Consider the following 20,872-nt stretch of genomic DNA (forward strand, 5'->3'; position numbering starts at 1 on the left):
CATCTCCACAGCCATCCCACCCACCTGGAACTCAACCCTCGGGCATTTGGTTTGCTGCCCCCACCCCAAGTGCCTGCTGGCACTCCTGGCACCACCAGCAGCAATCACCATGGCTGAAATGACTCAAAACAGAGAAAACCCAACAAGATGACAACGTTTATCAACAGCCTCTCATCCCTCCACAGCAACCAAGGTGGCTCTGCCCAGGCACAGAACGGGAGCAGCCGACACCCAAGGTGATGTCCAGATGTAGCAGCTCTGTCCCAGAGCTGATCCAAACTTAGGGATGAGGCAGAAACACTTTTTCTGCACATCCCCAGACGAGCCTGCCTGGCAGACTTCTTAGCCAAGTGTTTCTCCAGCCTGGCTTTCCATCTCCAGCAGAAGCACTCCACAGCCCCACACGGCACCTTCATACCAGAGGAGTCAGAGCTCGGCGCTGGTGACACATGACTCAAACACGCGGTGAGCTGCTCTTAATCCCAGCAGCCGAGCAGCAGAGCTCCCCTCTGTCCTCAGCTGCCCTTTGCTGGGCAGCTGCAGCTTTTCCTGGCACCTGACTAGGAACCCTGTGGCTTTTACCTCATGTGTGTGAGGTAAAACGTGGATTTGGGCTTAGAGCCTTCCTGCATCTTGAAAGAGAAGTGTTCGGGTTTAGCACTGTCCAGCTGCTAAGGTGGCATCGGGGCTGCTTTTCAGAACCTAGAGACATCAAGATCCCTTTTTCTGGTGATTTAAGTCTCCTCCTCCAGCAGCACAGCCGCAGTGCTCTCCAGCTGTATCTGCCCCCCCATCCCATCCGTGCTTTTCAGGGCAGTGAGGGCGCAGCATGCCTGGCAGGCAGCATCCTGCAGGAAGCTGCAGTGATGGAGAGGGAACCCAGTGCTTCCCCATACCCTACAAAAACCTCAAAGGCAAGAGGAAGGCCCTCTGTGTGACACAGCTGCAGGCTCTGCCCTGGGCAGAGGACAGCATTTCACCTTACTCATGTTACAAGCATGTTACAGGAATGGAGTAATTTCCTGGGTGGCTCTGGCCAAGCTCCCCCCACAGCTCTGTGTAGTGTTACACAGGACTCAGGGAATCATAGAAGAGAATCACAGAATGGCTGTTGTTAGAAAGGACCCTAAAGATTATCTCATTCCAACCCTGTTGCCATGGGCAGGGACACCTTCCCCTAAAACAGGTTGCTCCAAGCCCCCTCCAGCCTGGCCTTGAACACTTCCAGGGATGGGGCATCCACAGCTTCTCTGGGCAGCCTGCTCAGGTGGCAGCCTCAGTGACTTTAGCCCTGTCACATACCCCAAATTTTGCCAGACCCTGTTCATATCACACTCCACTGCTCCACAGCACTGTCCCCTAGCATGGGCTGAGCCATTCCTAGGACCATGTTGGGCCATTCCTAGGACCAAGTTGGGCCATTCCTAGGACCAAGTACCACTCAAATGAGCGAGACTGGAAAAGTCTCGCCCCACCTCCACACGAGTCCTGCCTGGGTCTGCTGTTGGTATAAACCACAAGTTACTTCATGACTTTCTGGCACCCACAACTGGCATCATCAGCCAGAGAGTGGGATGGGCTGTACACTCAAGAGAGCAAAACCACAGAGAATTAACCCTGCAGTGGGCTGGCAGAAAAGCCATGGTACTGAGAGCTCTCAGAGTAGCCAGTCAGAGGCTGTGACTCACTGGGAGAGGCTACACAAAAATAGGGCTTTCAGCAAGGCCCACAGGAATTTCTGCAAGGAGATTCTTCCCCTAGAGACAGGCAAGGGAACTCGCCTCACCTTTCCCACCAGGGAGCAGACCTGATGACTGCTCTGCCAGAAGAGGAATTCACTATTGTCCGGCTGGTTGTTTCCAGTCTGGCTAAAAATGGGATCACAGGAGACTAATTGCTTCACTGGAGGAAAAAAAAGAACTAGTCTGGAGTGATGGAATTATTTTGTAGACTGTTGTTGTTTGGGTTTGTTTCCATCCTGGCTTAACGAGCATTAATGACTTCAGATGGGGGGAGGAAAGCCATTAGGGAGAACACGATCCACACAGATACCTCTGGCCCAGCACACACTTCTGTCCCAGCCAACCTCTACAGCTCTAAAGGCATCCCTCCCTCCTCCAACCCTTCAGAATGCAGGAAGGTGGCTGAAAGCAAAGGGAAATGTTGATTTTTCTCTTTTAATTGGCCTGAGTGGAAGTGGCAGCCTCCCTGCAGCTCAAATACTTCAGCACATTAGCTATGCTCAGCAGCATCTCCGGAAAAACTGCTGTCCCTCCTCAGTGGCAGGGAAACAAAGGGAAAACATCCCAGAAGAGAGGATGCTCCTGGCAGAAGGCAGCAAAGCCCAGAGCATGTGAAATAAAGTTTGTTTTGTTTGTAGAAGCCACGCTGAATCTTCTGAGATTCATTCTGGTGTCAGCAGAGACAGAATGAAACCCAAAGCCAAGACAGGTAATTAATGTTGAAATTCCTCCTTATATAACAGCACTGGGACAGACACTCACTTGGCCAGGGATGTGCATGGCTGTGCCAGCACAGCCCAAAGAAAGCCTGGGAGCAAGCAGTGCCTGTGCTACACCCAGAGGCCCCAGCCACCCTTACATGCTGTGGGCTTCAGGGAAATAGGGATTGTCTGGGAATGATGTGCTTATTTCTATAACCCACCTCTGCTAAAGGACAGCTGTCTTTTAGCTGCGTATCTCAGGGAACAGGAGAACGACCTGAACTGTCCCAAACCACAGCAAGGTCCCAAGGAAGAGACAGGCAGAGCAAAGGCTTGGAAATATTAGGAGCTTCTCTGGAGAAGAGGTAGAGATTTTCAGCATGAGCCTGGTTGTAAGAAAGTGGGGAGAAAGTAGGGAAGGCTCCCAGGCAATCAAGTAGTGACTTCAATTACCCTGACCCAGATATGACAGAATCTGAGGTACCAGTACTCCACGCCACATTTAACTCATGCACAGGCAACAGCCAGACCTCCAAAGACCATCCTCTCTCTTCCATGTGTCCCCATCCCAATGTCAGCTTACAGGCAATATTTGGTATTTGCTGCCTTGCTTCCTGACCAGCAGGGATCCAGAGATGCCACAGGCTGATGCTGGGAAGAAGCAACCAACAGTTCTGGCAGGAACTTCTGACTGTCCTGTGGCTTGGGAAAACCATCAGTCCTGAAGGACCCCAAGGCAACTCTGAGTGGAGATGATGAGGGGCAGTAAATAGGGCAGGCTGCAAGATAGTTTCCCATTAATTTTATCACACCAAATAGCTATCCTTCCCTTGGGGCTATCCCTGTCAGGGCAGTCACCAGTTTGAGTGAGCAGGGCAATTTCACAACATCAAAAGAGTGTAGGGGAATCTGTGACATAGAGACTTTCCATGCATGAATCCAACTTCAGCCCACTCAAGCCACAGATGACCTGTGGTTTTAGGGGTTTGAAAGCTGGTTTCCCTTTGCTCTGGCTCATTCCCAAAACCTCACGAGTTCCAAGAAGCAGCACAGTTTAGTATTGCCTTTTCTGACAGCAGATAGGGAATTATGTTTCAATTGGCTCAGTCACTGATAAAAGATATTTATTTAACAGATATGATGCCACAGAGGTTTGTTTGGGCATTTCCTCTTTGTGTAAGGATAGGGGAAAAAAAACATCAATTCAGGTGGGAGTTACACCAGTCCTACCTCAAACCTACCACCAGCAAATCAGCTGCCATCCAAGGGCCACCCCAACTTCAAAATTAACTCTGCAGTGCAAGGCATGAGCTGACTGCCTGAATCTCCCCTGGCTTGCTGCATCCCAAGCAGCACAAAGGACACCCAGAGCTGTCACCCTGCTGTGGGGGGTGGCCCTGGCCCCAAAGAGACCCCAGCAGGAGCAGGACTGGCAGGCCCAGCTCTGGCTCCACGCTCTGTGCTGCTGCAAGGGTGGAGTGGCCGGGCAGTGCTGCCTCCTGACCTTCCCAGTGGGTGGAATGTCTGGGACTATCTCTCTGGGAGCTTGGCCAGCTGGCAGGAGTCACAGCTTCTCCTTGGCTTTCTCATTTATCAAAGCTGGACAGAGTAGCAAGAAGCAGGAGTCAGCTGCCAAAGTTTTTGCTCCCTCTGTGCTCAGCAGGGTCTGAAGGTAGAAATTCTGGCTGTAAAGCTGCTGTTTGGGCACCAAGTTTCAAGCTACTGCTCAAAACATATGAGAAATTATATGAGTAATAGTGGAATGGGGAGGCCCAGCTAGGAAGAAAGGTTATAAAGTAAAAGAAAAAAAAAAAAAAAGAAAAAAAGAGAAATGTCAAAGGTTACAAAGTTGATAAGATTGTGTCAAAATCTCCAAAGCATAGATAAGCATACAATTCCTCAACTTATGGTTAAGAGATACTGACAAACAGAAATACAAAGCACACTAGTTCAGCTTTTAGGCACAAGTCAACCAGGACATGGGACCCTGCTACATTTTCATGCCCAGGTAAATGTCAAAAGGAACGTAACAAGATCCAGGGAAGGAAGGAGAAAACCCAAAGCCTGCTTGCTAAATGTCACACACCAGCTCAGACCCTTAGCACAAGTGCCACCGAGTCTGGACATGGAGACACACGGCAGCCTCACTACCACAGCCCACGCTGGCTGACTGGAATGTCCTTGGAGAGTCTGAAGGGAGCACTTCCCACTGCCCCTGCTGCCACACAGGTTTGCACATGGCAGAATGTCCCCCTGCTCCCTTGCACTGCTTTTCCCAGTTTATCCTCTCCTCCATCCCACTTCCTTTTCCAGCACAACAATCAAAGATGGCATGACCCACTCTGGCCAGGCACCATGACAAAAATGCTTCAGATCAGAAATGCTTCAGATGTGGATGCACACATCCTATTGGACAGATTTAGCCGTGGCAGTATGCCTGGATCAGGGATTTAGCTAGTAAATAACCTCTCCTACTTGGAAGTCATTTTCTTGATTCATGAGCACTCCTCTACCATGCTGCTGAGAGATTTGTGAAGGCAGCTCTGGATGTTAATAATAAATCGTGCTTGTGAAACTTTAATTGGTTCAGAAGGAATCAGCTCAGAGCGTGGAGGATCTCTGTGGCTCTGAATATCTCACATTTGTACACGGTTGAGACTTGAAGGCTTGCTCCCCTTTCCATTGTTGTCAGCTGGAATACTGCCACTGCTTCTTCAGTGGCATAATAATAACCAGGTAATACAATTCCAAGATCAGATTGTGCCCTCAGGCACAGCCTCATAAAAGGGGAGGTTCTCCAACCTATTAACAGCAAAGGTGGCGTGACTCAGAGGCCAAATGATGAGCAATGCTCTCCCCTTGCTCTATGAGAATAAGCCCATAAACAGCAACCTGGCCTGCACCAGCAGCTAAGGACAAGCCCCAGCACCAGTTCAGCTGGCACACAGAGGGCAGAAACAAAGCTGTGCCCACCATCCTGCCCAGGGTACCACTGACAGGAGAAAGAAATCTCTCCCACAGAAATTCTGAATTGTAAAACACTTATTACTGCAGCACTACCCTATCATAGTTAAAATTTTCCATTGTGATATTATTTTTAGTTTATATCTGTATCATTACAGGCAGCTCTGAAATAAAATCTGGTGTGAAATAAAATCAAGGTGTGACAGTGAGGCACCACTGATATTAAAAGTTGCTGGATGGCTTTACAAAATTCCTCTGCTTCTATAAAAACAGAGTAACCCATCTCCTCCCTGGCATAATGAACAAGATCTAAACATTGGGATTATTGACTAAGGAAACATCAGGTGCCAATCTTGCTGCAGCTAAAAGGGTAAGTCAAATTCTCCCTGGCTAGCTACAGCTGTTGCTGCAGGCCAAATATTTCAACACAGAGTTTCTCACTGTGTCCCTCACAAATACAGCAACTTCACCCACTGCAACACGTCGTGATGCAAGAAATCTTCCATTTCAGCAAGTCAGAGGAGCAGATGCAACAGTGTTTTGTCAGCATAATCCTTCTTTCAAGAAGTTGTACCAAACATTTATTAAGGTTGACAGAGAGACCTTTTCCCCAGCTATATATATCAGCCTCCTAATGCCAACCCAGGGCTCATGTTCTCAGAGAGTGACACTGAAAGCTTCCTCATTTTGAGATGGGTACAAAGATCAATAAAATTACTAGATTAATGCTGGGCAATTCTGAGAGCTGAGAGCAAATGTTTTCAAAAATTGTGTAATCATATACCTGAATGCCCTTGGTATCAGGGAACATGTTAAAAGTCATATGAGCAGTTCTAAAAACATAACAGTTATATTTAGGGGCAGTTTAAAAAAAAATTAAGTAACATAAAATATATTTAAGTTTTTATGTTTTCTCCTTCTGGTGACCTTTATGCCTTTAAAACAGAAAGAAGATTGCAGGAAAGACAGAAAACCAGTACTTTTGTAGAAAAGTTTCTTCATTTCAAAAGTTCTAATCTAAATATTCCCTGGTGCTCTGGGACTTAAAAGATTGAGCCCAATTCTAGTTTCCAAGCCTCCTTTCTTTGCAAACTTGTAGTTGTTACACACAGCTATTTCTTAATTGCATCTGCATGCTCTTTAATTGTGAAATGCCTGCATGAGGATGTATTAGTCACAAAGGAACGCCAGAACACAACTCACACCTAATCACCTATCCCCTCCACAGATGAGGGGATTTTTAAATTTATATTTTTATTGCGCCAGCACCAGAATTCTCAAACAACACCAAGTTCTCATTGCAAGCATTCCCTAAATGAGTCTGTGCCTGTAAGAGTTCACATATTTTAATATGCAAATGTAGCAGTAACACCAAAAAAAAAAAAAAAAAAAGGTGAAAGTATGAGACTGGCATTCAGCAAAGGTTCTCCAGCCTTGGGGCAGGTGGATGAACTACACAAACTCTTGAGGCCCCTTTGAGCTGGGTTTTTTACTGATTTATACAAACTCATTATGTGCAGGGTTTGCAGATTTTAAATAAGTCCCTTTAAATAACCATAAAGGAAAAGTAGACACCAGCAGAGCCAACAACTTCTGTGGGCTATTCAGTAGTCCTTAGTCATGTGGAAAGTTCCACCAAAGTTCACAGACGATATACAGTGGAGTCAATGGGGCACAGAGATCTGATATGTGGATCTCAAAACAGGACAGCTCTTCGTAAGCACAACTGTAAATCAGGACTAAACTGTCCTGCACTCTGACTGATTAAACATGACACGGAAACGTGAGAGGCTAGGGTTTTTTTTCCTCTCTGCACTTTCCATTTGATCAAGTGCAGGGAAACAACCCTTTAAGCACTGCATGCCAGAGGCTGTAAAAGAGCCCATCTCACAAGCATGCAACAACCACATCAGAGTGGAAAACTCTGCGGAAGATGCACTGTCTAGAAGCACAAATCAGTCTACACGAGCTGTTGACTGTCAGATAAAATAGCCACAGACATCACTACACTCCTGACCCTCAGACACATCCTTTTATGTTTTCTAAAGCTGAATGAAGCATCTCCAGAGACTCCAGCATGAAAATTCCTCTTCTACACTAAGCAGTCATTGCAGGGATGGCACTGCTGGTGAGGTATTCTGTGCCAGTTGGCAGCTTTTAGCTGATTTGCTTCACTCATTCACCAGATAATCAGCTTATATTTCATCCCTTCTGCTGCTCTCAGAACACAGAACATCCTTCATTTTACTCTGCTTATATTTATATCCACTCTGGTCTTTAAGCCCCAATCCCACACAGCACCGAGCCTCGGAGCTCTCCCAGAGTTCTTGAAGTGACAGGGAGCAGATCCCACAGCTGAGGTGATGGAGACTCACACCCATTTTGGCACTGGTTGAGCTGTTCCCACCCTTTCCTCAGATGCAAACAACTCTGCTCACACAGCCAAATCCACGGGGAGGAGAGGCATAAAATACATCAAATCAGCAATGGTTACCTAGAGGGACATCAACTGTAGCACATTCAAGGAAAAACTTTCACTGAGCAATACAACAGTTTGGGTTGGAAGGCACCTTAAAGATCATCTCAAACCAACCCCCACTGCCATGGGAAGGAACACCTTCTCTGTCCAACCTGCCCTTGAACATTTCCAGGGATGAGGTATCCACAGCTTCTCTAGGCAACCTGTGCCAAGGCCTCAGCACCCTCACAGTAAAGAATTTCTTTTTATTATCTAACCTCAATCTACCCTTCTTCAGCTTAAGGCTATTCCCCCTTGTCTTATCACTGCATACCCTTGCAAAAAGTCTCTCTCTAGCCTGCTTGTAGACCCCTCTTAGATATTAGAAGGCTGCTATCTTTCTCTTTCAGAAAAGTTTAAAAACACCTCATTAAACCAAAGGCTTATCTTTATTTACCAGGAAAACAAAGCTATGCACAGCACCTAAGCAAACCACCAGGAATCCCTGAATAGCCCCCCCCAGCCAGCCAGTTTGCCTTGCAGAGCACTGCTCCTATCAGCCACAGATCCAGTTCAACTGCTCATTTACCTCCCTGGGGAAAGCCCCTTGACTTCAGGGAAAACAAGAGCTGGCTCCAGATGTGAAAAAGGGCATGAGATGAGAATAAACAAAATCACTGGTGGCAAAAAAAAAACCTAAAAAACCAAAAACAAAAACACCCCACCAAACAAAAAACCAACAACCAAAAGACAAAGCAAAGAGTGAACATGAGGAATCCCATGTCTACACTGTCTTGAGCCACGGAAAAAGCAAACATCACACTAATAAAAGTTGCTCTGTTAACAGTGGCTGTATGTAATTAGGAAAGGCATTCAGCTTCTGTTTTCAGCATGTAATTTTTAATTGATTTTGCTGAAAGAAACTTTAGTGTTGTTTCAGTTAACAGCAGTCTTTCCAGCAAAACTGGTCTCCATAAAAGGCTTATGTAAAGCTTCCTTCAAGTGTCACAGGCTCATTGTTTGAATTAGCAGGGAATTAACCTGTTGCAAAAAGCCTTTTCCCTGTAAAAGCCAACAGTGAGACACATAGCTGCAGATCTGATGGGTCTCCTCCACCAAGGAAAGGTGATGAATTCAGAGGCCTGGCCAATATCCAGCAATCTTTCCAGATCCCAGAGGAGAAAGTTTTTCCTTGTCATAAAAAGTCCCCCACACAGTAAGGAGATGCTCTCAGGTAACACACAGAGGAGGAAACACTGCCTGTTATAATATGCTTATCTTATTTTCCCCAAGAGCTGGAGTTCAGCCCCAAGGCCAGACCATGTCCTCATCTGGATATTGCATAATTATCTTCTGCCTCCCAAAAGGACCACCCACTCTATTAAAGACCATTGAGTCACAGGACCAACACACCAGAGCAGAGGGATCCTTTGCACAGCATCCCACATGCAGAGGTGTGACAGGGTGCCAGCCTCTCCAGAGGGGTCAGCTGCATTAGAAACACCAACAGAGACACAAAGGCAGTGAAATGAGCTGACCAGCAGAGCCCTCAGGATGAAAAAAAATGTTCTTCAGCCAGCCAATAACCAGTCCCTCTCAGCAGTGTTTTAGCTCCCTGGCTCCTGGCCAGCTGCATTACCTCCATGCTACATCAACTGTAGCCTTAAGGATGGATCTGCCCCTGTGCTGTGCCAAGCACTGAGCTGGGGCATGGAGTTGTCCAACTCTACACCTCAGGCTGCCAAAACCACCACTCAAGTATAGGGTGCACAGCTGACTGTGTCCTGCATGCTGCATCACCTCTGCAGGTAGTGGAGGGTCTCTTTTCAGAGAAAAAGAGACCTTCTCAGCCCAGGCATCCTCCTAGTGAGACATACTGGCAGAGAGAGAGAAAGGTTTGTCATAAAAATTAAGACTGTATCCCTAGGCTGGGCTGACTGCTTTATGTTGCCTTTGGAAAAGTCTTACTGTATTTTACTGTAAACCTCGAAGTCCCCTCCTCCAAAAAAAAAAATAAAATCCAACCCCACAACAACCAAATGTAAGGAAATACTTGCATTTGCCCTCAATACTCAAGTAGGTGACCTTGGCATGTAGATCCACCCACTCCCAAAGCTGTACCTCAGCCTATGCCAAGGTCTGAATTCGAGGGCAGCAAGGCAGACCAGCCATTTTTACAGCAGTGCTACCCAGAAGGAAATATCCTGCTTTTAAAATAAACCCTAACAGTCATCCACTATTGCTTTGCCTTTTAGCAGACTGTGAGTGGACCAGCTCCCTCGTACTAAGGCACTGTGCAACCTAATTCTGCTCAGATATGCTGCTTTGTTTTGTTTCTGGCATGTACAGAAGCCAAAATATGCTTCCCCTACCCTGGGAACTGCTGAACTGGAAAGTGAAAGTCGGCAAGAGCTGCCCCAAGAAAAATAGCACATCCAGCCATTAGAAAAAATGACAAACCAACCTACCTATCTGCAACAGAGCCCAGCACAGTAATTTCCTTTAGAAATAATCTTGGAGAAAGCAGCAGTGCACAAATATTGCCCTGTGAGCAAAGATTTTATTTACAATAAGCATGATTATTACCTAACATTTTCCTGGCAGCATCCAGCATGAGCTGATCCCAAATATATCCTTGCCCTACTCCTCTGTGGTTAGGGGTGCACAATACACTGTGATGTAAAAAGATTGTTTTAATGTTTGGATGCATTCCCCTGTATGATGGCCCAAGGAAACCCACTGTACTCACTGATTTTTTTTTTTTTTTTTTTACAGGAAGCAACTATAAATAGGTGCTGCTAAGTTGACAGCTAAACCTCAGCTCACAGCAAGACACAGACCTCTCCTTGATAAGGCCAGAAAGCCATCTCTCCTTTGTAGTGCTGCAAATGAAGAGAGAAAAGTAAAGGTCTTTGAAACTGAAAGCTTTCTTTTAAAGAGAACAAAAAGGTGTTTCCTCAAAATAAGGAACAAACTCACTGAGAATTTCAGTTGAATCGTGAAAACCAACCCATAAGAGAACTAATCCAGCTGTAAGCCCAGTTCTAAAATTAAAAATCACATTTAGCCAAAATGCATCATCTGCCATATGCCACAAAACACAATTACAGTAGCAATCACAAAAATATTGCTCTACAGCTATTTAAAATTGCTTGTGTGTGGCTGAAAAAGGAATCAATGAACACCTGATTTTAGCAGCCACCAGCACCGTCCTGCCAGGCCACAATGACAAATTTCAGCTACTTCTTGATGAACTTTCAGTGCTGTCTCTCAAACTTTTCTAGCATTTTAAAGAAGAGAAAACCCAGGTTTTGGCAGCACTTGTGGCAAATGCAACTTGACTTAGCAGAACACTCATTGCACTGGTAAATGCAGATTCTTTCCTGAACAGCTCAGTCTTGAAGGGGGCAAAGGAAAATACAGTATTATTAAGTTAAGCCCAGAAGAAAAACAAATTACACAGAGAATTCTAGGCCAGCAACTCTCTTCCTCTACTCACCCTGGAAACCCAGAAAGAAGACACCTTGAAGAGCTTGTGGTAAAACCCTTTCTGGTCAGGCTATTTCTGGTGGCTCTGCCCCCTGCCCTCTAAGCAAGCACTCACATTCTTATCATAAAATCTGATCCAAACTCTTACACAAGTGCAGTGATTCCATTCTGAATACCCCCTCCCATCCTGCACACTCCCTCCCAGAGCCTGGTGCTTGTGACATGACAGAAGCAACCTCAGCTCAGTACAGCCCCAGCCAGCAGCTCTCTCCTCTTACATCTTCCAGAACCCCATCTAATTATAAGAAACCAAGTCACCCACCCCCCTGCAGATCTGCCCCATGAAGCTGAAGCTACCTGACTCCACAGCTTAACCAGTTTCTCAACAAGATCAAAGACTGTGCAGTTGTTCAAGGAGCTTTCCAATTATTCCTCCAGTTTCTATCATGAATTACAGCAGCACTTGAAGAGTGCCAAAACCCAGAGGGATCAGTTATTCCTGCCCTGTGACAGGCAGCAGGCTGGGACAGCCAGGACAAGCTATAAGCACAAGGCTTTACATTATGCACAGACCCAGTTTCGCTGCTGAATGACTGACAATAACTACTGGATGTCACTATTTTAAGGATAATGTCATTTGCGTAATTATCTGGCAGGGTCTCCTCAGCGGCTGGCATTATTCACAAGGGAAGAATTAGACTGAAATCCAGCTGTAGAGTAAGGAGATTTGTTATTCTATACAGACAATCACAGTGATTTAGGAGCTTGATACATAGGGTATATATCACTAGCCATCTTCAGACCCTTGGGACATGGAGAATATTAAAATTACACTCCTTCTCTGTTCCACTGTGCCATATATGTCACATGAGTTCATACTTAAAAATATTTTAATATTCTCTGTCCTCACCTGACCATCTGTTTCTTACTGGAGCTCAAGCTAGAAAGAGATAGAGAAGCTGCTTTTACTTGGCTGATCCTATCCTCTCCCCATCGGACAGGAAAGTGCCCCTTGCACAGCCCCCAGCCCTTTGACCACTTTAGCCCTCAGCTATTCTGGTTTTTGTGAGTTCAAACCCGAGTTTATCTGTCATGGGAGGATGTCCTACTGACTGGGTTAAACTATGTAAAGTCCCAAATCAGCTGACATTTGGCCTAACCCACAGAAATGGCATAACAGAGCTGGTCTGGGATTGGAACTGGTCCCATCCTGCACCCAGCTCTGGATCCCAGCAGTACAATTGTAACCAAGCAGCAAAAAAGAGAGACTTGACATTATACTTTGCAGTGCTGGCATGCCCCAAGTGGGACTGAGCAGGGCTACAGCAGACCATACTCAAAAAATATGTGCTTTGCTGCTGGATTCCAGGTAACAGCATTCCAAAGGAAACAACAGCCTGTTCCTCCTCCCCAGCGCTCTGGGCAGAAGGATTTCAGAGGTGTTGTGTGAAGTATGGCAGAAAGAAACCTTTCTGTAGAACCAGACTGTCTCAGTGCTGACACCCCCCTGCTTCAGCTTCCTACTCCATCCCAGAAGAGGCCTTGCTCCACCTCTGGGGCATGAGGAAGGATTCTGGTCAAATGGTGATGCTGGCCCAGGGAGGGCTCTGCACTGCAGCCTGGCTCTGATCCATGCTGGCTGCTCTATGCCTTTATGCTTGAGCTGACAGGGGAGCACTTCAGCAGCACAGAAAGGAAAAAATATAACCAAACTGCCCCGAGTACAGAAAAATGACAAATAACAAAGGAGAGCTATGTATGGGAAATAGCTTCCTGAGAACAGCCTTGAGACCTCGAGTGGAGACTGACGCATGGAGGCAACAATGCTCCAATCCTGCTGCAAACACAAAGATGCCAGACATGGACAGGAAGGGAAAACTCGTGCTGTAGAACCATGGTAGGAGTGAAAACACCTTTACTGGCTGAGATGAGTGGCACTGCATAGGTATGTGAAATAGATAGGGTTTAAACACAGTAGCTAGTGCAGGGAAGCAGAGGCTTTGGTGTGACCAGCATGTATTAGCCTTGAAATAAGATGGCAGACTGTGACCAAAGCAGCAGATCCTTACATTCACCCTGCAGAAAATCTGGGAAGGTTTCATGTGATGCTTGCCCAGAAATTTCCCTCCCTGCCTGGAAGTGGTGCACCTTGACCATTGTGCACAGGGAACATGGAGGTACCGTGAGCCCAGCTGACACCTTGTTCCTGATGGGCAGCAAAGTGACACTTCTTTATTCAAGCAGAAAACTCCAGCTCTCATCTCAGCCATGGGGTTCAGACAAAGGGAAGCCACGAATGCAGAGCTCACCGGTAAATGATGCCTCTGCTGTGGAGAAACATGAGGGCTGAAATAATTTCTGCAGCGTAGAACCGGGCCCGATCTTCATCGAAGCGCCGCGACTTCTGGATGTGGAACATCAAGTCCCCGCCGTTGACAAATTCCATCACGAAGAACAGGCGATCCTAACACAGGCAAACACAACAAACACCAACAGCATTAATCTCAGGCTTGGAAAAGTCTTAGTAAAACTACTTTCTCCCAAACAAAAACAGATTAAGTGTGAGAGTGAATGAGGGGAAAGGCTGATTTTTCAGGAAAAATCAAATCAATACCAGGAAGATCTGTTAGTACCTCCTTGCCCTGCACTCCTCCCAAAAGTTTTGACCCCAGTGGTGAAATGAATTCTTGTTCACATGAGCATTGGGCATGTTAGTAACTGTCTGCTCATCAGTAATCAGCTCCTATTGGGTTTCTCCGAATTATCCTTAGCCTCAACCAGTAGGGAATGATACCCCTTCTTCAGTACTCTCTGAGCTGAGTGGCACAAGAGAAATCTGCAAAAAATCACTCACTCCCTAGTAAACACCTCAGATCTCGGGGGAAAGCTGCTAGATAACACAATGTACGTAACCAGACTGCAGCTTCACCACAACAGCACAACATTGTCTCGAGGATATCCCAACATTATTTCTGGAGAATGTGGGCTGTTTTCCAGCATGGGATTTCCTGCCATACACTTGCATGGCAGCAGCTTTTTGGGCCCTCGGGTTCCAGCTTTCCTCTGACTAAGTCGCAGACACCTCTGGGGAATAGAGGAACTGATAAGCATGAAGCATAAATAAAGTTTCTGCTGAGCAGAAAAGGAACCTGTTTGATAAATTTCAGTTCATTAACCACAGTTGTTGGTCTCTGAGGTTTCTTTTTTGGTTTTGTTCTGGCTTTTGCAAAAGCCTACAAGTAGGGAGGCACTTGCTTAATCTGTGCACTCCACAGTGAGTAAGAGTTTTGCCTGTGTTCACTTTATTGTGAGAGGAAGGACACAGAGAGATCTGGCACAAAAATAAACCCTGGAATTGTTGCTGTCCAGTTCAAAAATTCCTCTCAGCAATTGTTTCAGGACTTTCAGTATTTGTTGTTTCAGTTTTTCTCTGAATATCAGGAACAAGCAGACTGGAAAACAGGCATAGAATTCAACTGAGATCAGCCAGGCTTTTAATGGTAATATTTCCCCTTCTTTCCCACAAGCCTCTTCCCAAGTCTGATGCTAATTATCTACAAGCTACTTTTAAACCCTCTCTAAGTTTAAGAGGATAAGCATTGTCATGCTCCACTTTCTGGCAGCCAGCCAGCTTGAAATGACTACTGGTATTAACATCTTGAGATTCACATGGCAGAAGAAAAACCAGAAATTCTCTCATTTCTCATTGGACACAAGCAGAAAAGCAAATGGCTTGTAACACGTGAGGACAGCCTTCTTCACACAGCCAACCTGGGCTCTGCCCAACAGCTCCTCCTGGGCTGGTTTCAGAAGGTAAAGATCACAAAATCATAGAATCATCTGGGTTGGAAAAGACCTTTAGAGACCATCAACCACTAACCCAACTCTGCCAAGCCCACCACTAAACCATGTCCCCAAGTGCCACACATATTCACATCTTTTAAATACCTTCAGTGATGGTAACTCCAACACTGCCCTGGGCAGACTGTTCCAGGCAGCTTGACCACTCTTTCAGTGAAGAAATTGTTCCTGATATCCAATCTAAATTTCCCCTGGTGCAACTTCAGACCATTTCCTCTGGTCCTGTCCCTTGTTCCCTGAGAGCAGAGCCTGACCCCCACCTGGCTCCACCCTGCTGTCAGGGAGTTGCAGAGAGCCAGAAGGTCCCTCCTGAGCCTCCTTTTCTCCAGGCTGAGCCCCTCCAGCTCCCTCAGCTGCTCCTCATCAGACTTGTGCTCCAGACCCTTCCCCAACTCCGCTGTCTTTCCCTGGACACACTCCAGCACCTCAATGTCCTTCTTGCACTGAGGGTCCCAAACTGAATGAAGAATTTGAGGTGCAGCCTCACCACTGCTCCCAGCACTCCCACAACACTACTGCAGCACCAAGGCCACGTGTTGAATTCTATCTCCAGTCCATATAGACAACACAACCTCATTGTTTCACTCTGTCCTTATGAGAGGGCACTGAAAGCCACCTGAGCTGGTCTGTCTAGGCAGCAGTTGAGCCAGAGCAGCATGAACTGTGCAAACCCATCACCAGCCTTGGCTCTTCAGCCCACATCAGCCTTCTAATGCCACATCCTCACTGCAGATGGTTAAAGTCTGGCTGTGCTGTGCCTGCCTGCTCCTCTGGCTGCAGCACAGGTATCACCTCTGCCTCTCCAGTCAGGCCAGCTTTTACATCTCCTTGTTATTCTTTCCCACCTCCTTCCTTGCTGATCTCTCCATATGACACATGTTTATCTAGCCCAGCTTGTCCAGGCACCTCCTCAAGCCCATTCTTAAAAAGAAATCCCTCTTGCCAGAACCCCAACAGGAAGCAATTTAATTTACCAGCAGCCTGTTGAGGGATGGTGTGTGTATTTATGTAAGTGGTACATATGCCTGTATAAACATGCATGCACTTAGGTGAACACACATGGATTTTCTACTCTTTCCTTAAAGGTGACCTTCAGGGAAACAAAATTAACATTTCCTATCTTAAAACATGTATGTCCAGCTTCTCCAGAACAGGCAAAACTCCACAGCCTCCTCAGACTTCTGGCTGTACTCATTTTTATCATGATGCTTACAGAAAGACACTACTTCTTTCTCAAATATTCAGGTAAGCACCAAAAGAGCTGATTTTAAAATTCTGCTGCCATGGAAATAGCAGCTTTTTTCTAAAAATGGCTTTTGCTTCAGACTAACTGCAAACCTGAGCAAGTATAACTGCACATGTTGTATGGTCACACCCACCCATGGACTCATTTCACTGGTCAAGCATAGATACAGAACTTTAGGCTACTGCATCTTTAATTTTTTTTTTCAAATTATTTTAAGGAGGTCCAGCTTATTGTCTTCCCAGTTTCCTAACACTTAGAAATCCCATAGGGCTGCTGAAGAAAAGAGAAGGGTGGGTATTACAACTGGTTTACTGCATTGGTATTACAACTGGTTTATAATGCAGCATTTGTGGTCAGCTGCATGCCTGGCAACAAGCATTTGGAAAATCAGCACTAATGATCATCCTTTGGGGAAAATCATCTAGAAGCCAGGCAAGGCCTTCCATTTTTATTCTTAAGGAAGACCATCAGCTTGCAAAACTGCAAAGACCAACCACTCTCACAGGAATCATTAAGAAATAAAATAATCAGTAGTATCCTATTAAAAAAAAAAAAAAAAGAGAAGGGGAAGAAAAGAGGGGAAAAGTGGAAGAAAAGAGGGGAAAAGTAAAAGAAAAGAGGGGGAAAGAAGGAGGGAGCTGGAGGGAAGGGGGAGAAGAGGTGAGAAGAGAGAGGAAGGGAAGAGCAGGGGGAAGAAGGAAGAAGAGGGAGGGAGGGAGGGAAGGAGTGAGATGAATAGAAAAAAAAGAAGAAAAAAAGAAAAAAAGAAGAAAAAAAGAAAAGAAGAAAAATGAAGAAAAAAGAAGAAAAAAGAAGAAAAAAGAAGAAAAAAGAAGAAAAAAGAAGAAAAAAGAAGAAAAAAAGAAAAAAGAAGAAAAAAGAAGAAAAAAGAAGAAAAAAGAAGAAAAAAGAAGAAAAAAGAAGAAAAAAGAAGAAAAAAGAAGAAAAAAGAAGAAAAAAGAAGAAAAAAGAAGAAAAAAGAAGAAAAAAGAAGAAAAAAAAAGAAAAATAAGGAAAAAAGAAGGAAAAAATAAGGAAATTTGCAGCCAGAAGAGTAAGACTGAGTAAATAACTTAAGAAGAGCCCATGAAAAGTAGATCTTAAAACCAGATAGTTCAGACACTTGCAAATTTGACCTAAGAGTCAGTTATGTGTCCCCTCCTTTCTTGGGGACCATCAGTGGGAATTAGGAGGAGTTGAAAGCTGGATTGTTTTTTGACAGATCCCAATGCTGGACTCCTCACATGTCTATTTTTCTATTGTGCTTTGCCCAGAAGTCTGCCTGATGTGGGATCTCTTTTTGACGTGGTAAGAAAGGAGAATTTGAGTCAACAGGAAACAGTGACACGAAAGGCTTCGCAGCAAGTGGCAGCCACAGGAGGAAATCACATTGCACCACTCCTGGACTGGGACCAAGATGAATAAACTCTCAGAGCAATTGTTACTGTGAGTTAAAAAAAAAAACACTTGGAGGAAACAAAATCCATGGGATCAAGCAGGTTTATTTCAACCTACATGTACAGATTAATCCTGTCAATTTTCACACAAGAGAGCTGTCTTTTTTTTTTCTTGTCTTTTCTAAAAATTTATTTCTTTTCATTTACGTTTTCTATCCCTATTTGTTCACCTATTAGCAGGGCAGGGGCTGTTGGAAGCACAGCAGTGGCTGACAGCAGCTACATATACCCATTATATTTGTTCATTGTCTTAAGGGGTTTTGTGGGGCTTGAAGAAAGTCTCTGACTGCAAGAGCCACCAAAAGGACAATCCACACACTGGTTACTGCCCCTTGCAAACACTAAAATCCATCTCAAGCATCACTTTAGCCCTTTGTCCTCACCAGTTCTACAAGCTGTTTTGGATCCTCATACCTTTCTTGTCATCACAGGGGAAGGAAAAAAAAATCCAGATTTTATTTAAAGAGCATATTTTTTCTCCATGTGCCCAAAAGGGACAGTGTGATGGCAAACTTCTACCTTCTTCTACTTAAATGTCATAGCTGATGTCCATTTACAACCCACACAAGACCAAAGGCCTCCTGGGAGCCTATCACAAATCACAAGGGTCCAATTTTCCCCCCCAAAAAAGTCAGCCTGGCTCAGCAATTCCACTTAGTTTGCATTTTATCTTTTTGGAAATAATTCATGCACACAAGTCCTTAGAAAATCAGTTTTGGGCTCAGTCTGAGTTCACTGAAGCCAAAGGGCTTCCCCAAAAAAAACAGTCATTTTTCCCTGTTTTGGTAATTTATGCTTTGCAGAGCACAAAGGAGGTTTTCCAAATCATCCCCAAACAGAGACAGCTGTGTCACTGCTTCCCAGAGAAACGTTATTGTTTCCAAAAAGAGGAGCACGGCTTAGGGAGCTTGCGAGCAAATTATTACAAGATAATTACAAGAGCTGGCAGGCTCGCTCAGTGTTCCCAATGTTCTCCCTTCGTGGTCCACAACCCCTACACAAAGCAAATCTGCCCAAGGTCTTGCTGAGAGCGAGCAAATAAACCATGATTTCTCAGTACTGGGCTCCAGAAAGCCACATGTCCAACTCCCCAGCAGTGCAAGTGGCCATCTGTATCTGGGTCAAGGCACTGCAAAGCACAGGATCTGGAGGAGGAATAAGAATCAGGCTTTTAATTGAATATTTATTTTTTTATGACTAACACAGTCATGCCCCACTCCTAGATGCTGCTGTGTGAGGAAATGCCCATCCTCCATACCCAGGTCTCCACAGAACCTATGAATTCCTGTTGGAAATGCCTCCCCTCCATACCCATCCCTCCACAGCACCCACAGACTCTATGAATTCCTGATGGAAGTGCTTCCCCTCCCTCACTGTGTTCTTCAACATCCTCATGAGGGAGGCAGAGGGGGAGGCACTGATTTCTGTGGTGCCCAGTGACAGAACCCGAGGGAATGGCCTGAAGTTGTGTCAGGGGAGGTTTAGGTTGGATATCAGGAAAAGGTTCTCCCCCCAGAGGGTGGCTGGCACTGGAACAGGCTCCCCAGGGCAGTGGTCACAGCACCAAAGCTGGCAGAGCTCAAGGGGTGTTTGGACAATGCTCTCAGGCACAGGGTAGGACTCTTGGGGACTCTGCTGAGCAGGGCCAGGAGCTGGACCTAATGCTGCTGATGGGTCCCTTCCAACTCAGCATATTCCATTAATCTATGATTCCATACCCAGCCCTTCACAGAATACACAGGTTCTATGAATTCCTATTGGAAATGTCTCCTCTCTACACCCAGCCCTTGGACCACGGCATCCCTGCACCCCACGAGCTCCCTGCTGCTCCCAGCTCCAAGGGTTAGGGAGAACAGGCTATCCAGGGGGGTTGCACATGGCTTCAAACCCAGGGAGGATCACAGGTATCCTGTGAACAGCCTCACCATGAAGCAACAACAACATGCACAAACATGTGTGTGAGCACAAGACCAGACCTTATGAGCTCAGCCCCAAACTTCCAGACGAAGCCACTCTCACTCGACTGCAACAGAGCAAGGCAGTGACAGATGCCAGGTGAGGATCTGGTACTTTCATTTCAAATCACAGCAACTACCTCAAGGAACACCTCTGCCCCATGCTGGCTCAGATGGAACCCCATGCACGTGGCCCAGGACTCCCAGGCAGAGAGGCAGTAGGTTTTACAGCCATCTGCTCTGCTGAGCTGCTCTTCCTCCCTGCTCCAGTGGCTGCAGAAGTGCCTGCCAGCCCCAGGAACCTCTTCTGCCACAGATGGCACACACAGCCCTGGGGCTACCCAGATGAGGGCTCACTGAGTGATGCAAAGGCTGAGAAGGGGGAGGTTTCTTCCTTCTGCTGGTTTTGGGTGGTTTATTAAGCTAGAAGGAGGTGCAGTGGCAATTAAGCCAGCTCAGAATGGGCATGAGGTACATGTGGTATCTCCTCCGGGCTGGACAGCTGGTGAACACATTTCTGACAATCTCGGGTCACTTCCCCACACCAGGCTCATTTTCAGGTCCTTTATTAAAGAGTCACCAACCTAAATGAGGCAGTTATCACTGGTTATCACCTCACCATCTCTGCTCTCTGACCTTGCTGACAGTGGGCACCACGAGGCTCCCTGTGAGGCCAGTGCAGCGAGGCACAAACACATGGCCCAGAGAATCATGAAGTGGCTCTTGCCACTTGCATAAATAAACCCTGCAGGGTCCCTCGGGGTGAAGGTGGCCCTGGCACTCGGGTGCACAGTGCAGCATCAACACTGAGCTCATTCCAGAGCAACTAACGATGACAACCACCAACCAGGATAGGCTGAGGGGAGTCGTGGATTCCCATTTGCCCCAGAAGAAAAAAAAAAAACAAAAAAACCAAACAAGCCCAAATCTATCTGCATCCTCCAAATTCCTGCCCCTATTTTCTTAACCATTTGGTTGATATTTCAAGCTCATATGCTG

General features: G+C 46.0%; 1 protein-coding gene across 1 annotated transcript in view; it reads right to left on the bottom strand.

Moving 5' to 3' along the window:
• Positions 1 to 20,872, bottom strand: part of PRKCH (protein kinase C eta) — a 112,218-nt gene that overhangs the window by 31,167 nt on the left and 60,179 nt on the right. Inside the window, exon 10 of the mRNA XM_002200361.7 lies at positions 13,664 to 13,818. Within this exon, the coding sequence (XP_002200397.3) occupies positions 13,664 to 13,818 (155 nt within the window). The remainder of the gene's footprint in view (positions 1 to 13,663; positions 13,819 to 20,872) is intronic.

This window comes from Taeniopygia guttata, chromosome 5, assembly GCF_048771995.1.
Source record: "Taeniopygia guttata chromosome 5, bTaeGut7.mat, whole genome shotgun sequence".
NCBI classification, from domain to species: Eukaryota; Metazoa; Chordata; class Aves; order Passeriformes; family Estrildidae; genus Taeniopygia; species Taeniopygia guttata.